Source organism: Periplaneta americana, chromosome 12 (assembly GCF_040183065.1).
Source record: "Periplaneta americana isolate PAMFEO1 chromosome 12, P.americana_PAMFEO1_priV1, whole genome shotgun sequence".
Lineage (NCBI taxonomy): Eukaryota > Metazoa > Arthropoda > Insecta > Blattodea > Blattidae > Periplaneta > Periplaneta americana.
The window spans coordinates 161703161-161711005 of NC_091128.1; the positions used below are offsets into that span (position 1 = coordinate 161703161).

Sequence of the window (7845 nt, forward strand, 5' to 3'; positions counted from 1 at the left end):
AAATTTGGGGATTTATGCTGATGACTGAATAATCCAGAATCTTATTTTTTCTACAAAGTATGCAAATTTGGGGATTTATGCTGATGACCAAACAATCCAGAATCTTATTTTTTCTACAAAGTATGCAAATTTGGGGATTTATGCTGATGACCAAACAATCCACAATCTTATTTTTTCTACAACGTATGCAAATTTGGGGATTTATGCTGATGACTGAATAATCCAGAATCTTATTTTTTCTACAAAGTATGCAAATTTGGGGATTTATGCTGACAACAAAACAGTCCACAATCTTATTTTTTCTACGAAGTATGCAAATTTGGGGATTTATGCTGATGACCAAACAATCCAGAATCTTATTTTTTCTACAAAGTATGTTAATTTGGGGATTTATGCAACTAAGTCCTGAAAATATGCTACATCATATGCACAACAGTCTTATTATGTGCAGGATGCCTGAAATATGCAAAAATATGCACAGTATTATGTTTAGTCAAGGTATCTTAGCACACTCATTTACTGTATCTACGTCCTTCATATTGCTGTATCCAATTCAATCAAATATGTATACCCTTTAACACAGAAAATGGTCACTCTCCTGTAGCGTGAATTTGTCTAAGTGCCATTTGGTTTAACCCGAGATTCTCACAGGGAAACATTAAGCACCACAGTCTGAGGATGAAGTCAAGTCGTAGCATCAACGTATCTATATGTCACAAAATAACATATTCCCTATGAAGCCTTTATGGGTTAGCAATAGAGCTCTTTCTTCTCTCCATAAAGACCAGGCTTCGAATCTCTCTATGTTAAAAGCACACGTGTGAACACAGTGCACACAATGAGTCCCGAGTTATTCCCAGGTGGGACTTAATCTCTGAACAACAACCAATTTTCATGTTAAAGAGTGTACCTTTCAGATAACATTATAATAGTAATTTATGTACTTTACATGTTTTTTTTTTTTTTTTTTTTTTTTCACATTTTATATTTTCTACACTAAAATTGTTATAATTATTAATTTTAGATACTTTTTTTTTAATTATGCTCAATGAGACCTGATGATGCCCAAAGGGCTAAAGTGCTCGTCTTTTAAGGTTTTTAACATTTTAAATTTATGAATGTGAAAGTTGTACACTATGAGTCTTTGACAAGTATTGAAGGATTATTTAAGTAAATTTTATATTTCATATATTTAACTTGTCGGACCAATATGTTCACTAAATTGAAAATATGCAGTATTAATTCTGCATTCCACATATTCGTCATTACTGACGTCCAAAACATGTATAAAAACGTTTCTGCATGACTAGCCAGTAAAGATATACATTTGCATACGAATCCTGGCCCTATTCATTACATGCAATGTAGCTACATCCATTGCAGAATAATGTTTCCACTGGAATTTTATATGATGTTTAGATAATAATAAAAGAATAACAATACATACACATGTAGTGAGTACACTAGCAGCTGCCTTCTCGAAGTGGAAGCTACGAACACTGCGCATGCTGTCTGCATACAGAGTAAGGACATATAACTCGCCACCTTTCAGTGAGATCACGAGTCGATCATAAGATATGAAGGAGGCCTGCGCCCCTTCCAGACTGAGCTTCACGCCTTCCTGCACCTCTGCAAAACAGCAACATCAAGACGTCAATGTGTGACAGCCTTCTTGCCAGAGTTACAAAGGCAAGGATTTATGACAATACGGTACTCACTGAGTGGGAAGTTGGTGCTCACATCATTGATGCTATTGACAGACACTCCAAACGGAGGCACGCTCTGGTTCAAGTAGATGAGTGCGTTGATGGCCACCACGAGAGTTCCGCCCAGAGGTTTCCTTACAGGGATGGCTTGTGTACAGTCGAAAGGCAGATTGGACATCGACCAGATGATTGGGTGCACCTTCTGCTGGATGTTGAGGGAGATTGCCACCATGGCACAAGTGTCTTGTCGCACAGCAATGCGGCTGCAATATATCATGGCAACAGATGTAATTTCTGTCTTCATACTACTCTGCACTTACAAGTTGGACACATTTCTCAATGTATAGGTGCGGCTACAAAATAAAAGGCATGGTGTCTGACTTCCCATTACACTTAGGCTGCTAAAAGTATTAGGCTACTACAGTAATGTGTCACCCTATTTATTCAAGAGCTAATAATTATGTTGCCTACTAGGTCCGAAACAAATATTATCTCTTTCCCAGGACTCCTTTTCTGTCATTTCCACATGCATGCAGAATTCACTCCGATCTCGCAGAGTTGAACCAGAACTGAGTTTGTAAATGGCAGTAGACTATCACGTGACAAATCTTAACCTAATCGACAATTCTGACTTATAAGAAGGAACCTGCAGTTATGAAATCTAATAAACACACTATCATAAATTTGATTTTTTGGAAATGTAGTTAACGGCCTACACATACAAGCATGATATTGGAAAATAGGAGAGTTTACAACCTGAGAAAATGGTATCTAGGGGGATGAAAGTAGGATGAGATGAGGAAAGTGCATAAAAGTGAAAAACTAGCCTATAACTGTATGGAAAGGAAGAAGAAAAGTGAGCAAATAAAAAAAAATAGAGGTTAAGGTAAATTTCGAGTTAAAGAAATGAACAACGAACAGTAACAGTATGTATAATGAAAAGCAGTAATTTTTAGTGTAAGAAGTAGCCTATGAAAAAAGTGAGTGATTTGCGTGTGGTAGGATAGATATGATGGAGGGCAAAAGAAGAAAAATTGAACAAAGTGGACTGTGAAACTTGGAAAACAGGGATTAATTAACAAGACAGGATTATGATAGTTTGAAAGTTTAGGATAGGACTGGACGAACTTAAATGATGTGACAAGGAAAGTAACAGAATTAGTACATATGTAGGTCAGTAGTTGTGTGTTATTTAAGAGAAAGATTGGAAAATGCTGGGTTTGTAGTGAAAGACCTGCCCTTGGACAGAGAACTATGAATGAACATATAAAAGAAGAGTAGACAGAGTTTAGATAAAGGAACTGAGAAGAGTAAAGGGACGATAAGGGCTATAGAAATTTAGGATAATCAGTACCAGTGTAAGAGAATGCAGCATTAAGGGCTATTTGGTGAGACAGTAGAATAGTTAAACAAATTATATAGTGATGATGGACTGAAAAAATATAAATGTAAAGGTCCACCATGACTAATATGTAATGCTGATTAACAGTAAATATGTTTGAATCTCTCTTCAGACTTTACTACTTAGTACGGTCCCCATTAAAATATCACTATCTTTTGTGACCTCCCATTCTGAGCAGGAAATTGCAGAATTAAACTTCTAATAGCATTGTGTGATGCTATTAGAAGTTTAATTCTGCAGTTTCCTGATTCGATTGTTTCACGTACTTACCCTGGAAATGTTTTAACAGGTTCATACAGTATAAGAAGCGTGGGTTCGTAGTATCCATGAAGGAACTGCACGTCAATAACATTGTCCATCTTCTCGTCCAGCTCCTTCAGCACAATCATGTACGACGCGAGCACTGGGGCCTTCGTGCTAGCAGTGCTACTGCAAGGCTTCACATCCACTAATTCAGGGTCGTCCAGAGCAGTTTCACGCCGGAAAGGAAGTACGACCAGCTTCCTACCATACACCAACATGACTGCACAACGTCCTTCAGGGTCTACTCGCACCATTGGAATGTGGTAGTGTTGCGTCCATCCACCCTGCAACAAACAAGATTTCTTTTAGGTTATTTCAGTTAATCCGGTTTCTCGTTAATTCGGACAACTCATCCCCCCAGATTGTTGAGGTTCTACTGTATTACACTTAAACAATTGTCTTTAGAGACAATTAATATTAGGTACCCTCCACAAAACTGGCTTCATTTATACACCGACGGATCCTTGATCTCCAGAGAACAAGGTGCCGGTGCAGGTGTTATGTGCTGTCTTTTCTCACTTTATAGATCTCTTGGATATGGAACAACAAGTTTTGAAGGAGAAATCATTGCAATAAGGAAAGTTTCGGAATCTTCTATGCCACATCAATAAATTTAGGAATGCAGTTATATTGTCAGACTCCAAAGCAGCTATTCTATCAATAGTCTCTAAACACACACCTTCATCTCAAACAGCAGAAATAACTAAAATGCTCTCTCAATTAATAACACTCAATAAAAGAATTGTATTCCAATGGATACCATCCCATTGTGGAATCCTGGGAAACGAGAATGCGGATGCTGTAGCAAAGAAGGGCAGCACTACTACTTACAGACCTGTTACTAAATCTACGTATTACTCTGTGAAAAGATTTATTAAATCTACATACTTAGACTTCAACAAACAAACTTTGACAACACAATCCCAAGGGAAAAAATGGAACTCTCTGCATCATAATCCACAGTTAATTCCCGACTTACCACGTAAAACGTCTGTAGCTGCATTTAGATTGGCAACAGGCCATGATTGTTTGGCCAAACACCTGCATAGAATTGGAATATATCAGTCCCCTAACTGCCCATTGTGCAATTCAAATCAAGAAATGGATTCGGAATACCTCAAAATCTGTGCTTTAGTGGCTAACCATGACAATATCTTTGAAAAATATTGGAGTGTAAGAGGTCAAATAACTTTATTGTCAAACGCCTGGCATTAGAAAACAACAACACTTAAAATTAATTTAATAAAAATTAAAGCCTTAAGGGACGCTTGTTTTGTTTGCAATAAGCGAGATAACAAAAACATTTCCTTTTATTTCACAGAAATATGACAGCACCGAAGATTTGACATGGTAATATAAACATGTTGTCGTTGGTTTTATGGCACTTTGGATCATTGGTGTCCATGGAATTTTATCAAGGGAGGAGGGGGAGGTTATTATTAAAATTGTTTACAATTCACATTATCAGTATTTTAAATTTTGTGTATTATTATTATTATTATTGGATCCTCACTTTGAGGAACAGAGGTTGAGGGTGTTCGAGAATAAGGTGTTTAGGAAAATATTTGGGGCTAAGAGGGATGAAGTTACAGGAGAATGGAAAAAGTTACACAATGCAGAACTGCATGCATTATGCATGTAGCATGTATGGTCAAATCCAGAAATGCATATAGCCTATGTAGAGTGTTAGTTGGGAGGCCGGAGGAAAAAAGACTTTTGGGAAAGCGGAGACGTACATGCAAGGATAATATTAAAATGGATTTGAGGGAGGTGGGATATGATGGTAGGGACTGGATTAATCTTGTTCAGGATTGGGACTGATGGTGGGCTTATGTGAGGGTGATAATGAATAAATAGTTCAGATGACATCTAGAAGATCCTGACGATTAGGTGTGTAATTTAGAAAGTATAAATAATTCTGTTTGTTTCAATACATAAATTCCAGGTACTGTAACATTTTTAAGATTAATATTACCAATGTAGGCTATATATAAACTAAGTTATCCTTGTTTCGTAAATAAAATAGATAGAAGCAACAGTAGATGAATACTATACCCTCATTTCTTCTTCTTCAAAGTAGTGCAAAGACAACGTTCTCAGGTCGTGAGCGTCTGGATCGTACTCCACCACACTGAGCTTCGCATCTCGGAAGCTGATGAGCAGTGAGTCTCGGGCAGACCCTGAAAGGCTCACTGCCTGTATTGACATCACATTTCCAAACAGGGAGTAAGTGGCTAGGCACTCCAACTTCATCTTTGGTGGACGTTTTTCTGTAAAAAAATTAAATTATTAATCTGACATCAGGTAAAATATTATGAAAGTCCTAAGATATGTTAATCTTAATTTACAAAATTTCTTTTTATTATCTCGACTTGTGATGTAGGCCTATTGGGTGTAGATTGTTCAATTTCGTTGAGTGAAGATTTACCAGTGTATAGGGAATTACAAGTATGGACACTTCGCGTCAGTACCTTTAATATAGCATGACTGAGTTTAACGACCTTCAAACCAGCTTGAGCGTGAGATTCTACTTTTTCCCTAGAGTTGGTGCTGACATCACACCATCTAGCAGTCGACACAGCAGAAATATAACACATACAATTAATACATCTAGGTACATTATGTACTCAAAATAAATTGGACTGAAGAAATAATAAATTCGTCATTATCTGTAATATCTAGACTCTAGAGTTCCTTTATAATGAGAGTTGAGACGTTGACCCCATCAACAATTAAAATATGTAATGATTTGATTCCAATGACAATGGAAAAACAAAACTCCTATGAGAAGTAAAACCATATGCTAATATAGGCTACTGTATTCAAATATTAAAGGAATCTGATATAATTTTATAATGTATTATATTATTTTACAATATAATTTATTATATATAAAACATAAAAAACTATTATTACAACTACTTTATCACTGAGAAATAACGAAAAGCTATTAACTTGATTAGTAATTCTGTGAGAAACAATGACCGAAGATCTAACTTGCCCTTACTTATAACTTACTCGCCTATAATACACAAGCCTAGGACCATACCGGTACTGGTACTAATATGCAAGAAAAGCAAAGATATAAACCAGAATTATATAGATGAAGAATTACATTGCTACGCACCAAGAATAAACACTAGCCATGTTTACGTATAATTCCTTTTGTAATTCTCCAGAAGAACCACACCAAAGGACAAAGGAGACACAACTCGCTTCCCCCTCCCCCACATTTCAGTAATTACCAACATGCACTCGACAGGTCTAGGACGAATTAGTAAGGACATGGTTCAGGACCTCTCGTGTCTTATACTGGTAATAATTGTGGGGTGTACGTGCTACATTTGGTGCAGTTTTTCTCGAGATTTACTTGCATTGAGGTAGTTCCGATGATTTCGGACGTAAACATTTTTGAATTTATAAGCGATTTTTTTGTGGAGATGCAGTTGATCGTATATGCAAGGCATAATAAAAGTCTAGACTAACCAAACCTAACCTGTCATAGATTCATATAGTCTTATACAATAAGCGGAGTATGAAGGGAACTACCTCAACGCTAGTTTATCCTAAAAGAGTCATAAAAAGGAATTCAAAGCGATGAAGTTTACCTGTGTACACATCTTTCTTATTTGCGGGATCTACATCGGGTATAAGCCGAAACACTCGTATGATGTTTGCACCAGCTACAATAAGTGACTTTTCGGTCCTATTGAAAAAATTACAAGTAAGAGCGTGCTCTACACCAGTTGCAGGATGAGTCTGCTTGCATATTGAATACATAATTAATGAAGTTTAACACACAACTTCCTCAATAGTCACACGTATACAGTCAAATTGGGTGTAGATATTATTTTAATTACAATACCACCATTATAACCTCAAAACAAACACACATTTCAGCTATAACCAAAACATAGCCGGAAAACAGGGTAGCCACTAGTACACAAGTTTCCCTACTGGTCTTGCCAACCGAAGCGTACGAAAAGTCACTAAACCATTATTCAAAAGTCCCTAGATGTTATGTTAATAGTTTTATTTTTGTCGCTCGAGGGTGCTGAAAAAGTTGCTAAATCGCTATTCAAGAGATAGAAAAATTAAAATAAATTGTCGCCGGAGAGCAATATATTACTAGTCGCTATTGCTATGTTGTATATATGTGATCAGAGACAGCAGTAAGTCACGGAAGCTGGCAAATACCACTGTTGGTAGTAATTTGTGGCGCGCTTATCTTTCGAATGTTCGATTTGTCAAGAGGGCTAAGCCCTCTTGATTAGGGTGAGTCTATCGACATTTACTCCCTTCCCTTTTTTTTCCTCTTCCGATCTCTTTCCCACCAGTCTTTCCTTTTCCTCTCTTCACTCTTTCATAACCTCGTCTGTCTTTCCTTCCTTCCCACTGCTTTTCTCTCCCCCCCCCCAAAAAAAAATCCGGGGC

General features: G+C 37.0%; 1 protein-coding gene across 1 annotated transcript in view; it reads right to left on the reverse strand.

The window, feature by feature from the left end:
- Nucleotides 1-7347, reverse strand: part of Cpsf160 (cleavage and polyadenylation specificity factor subunit 1) — a 36529-nt gene extending 29182 nt beyond the window's left edge. The window contains exons 1-5 of the mRNA XM_069842409.1: nt 7020-7347; nt 5467-5681; nt 3379-3695; nt 1719-1969; nt 1448-1629 (exon numbers count right to left, since the gene is read on the reverse strand). Of these exons, the coding sequence (XP_069698510.1) occupies nt 1448-1629; nt 1719-1969; nt 3379-3695; nt 5467-5681; nt 7020-7191 (1137 nt within the window). The 5' untranslated portion in view covers nt 7192-7347. The remainder of the gene's footprint in view (nt 1-1447; nt 1630-1718; nt 1970-3378; nt 3696-5466; nt 5682-7019) is intronic.
- Nucleotides 7348-7845: the final 498 nt, after the last annotated feature.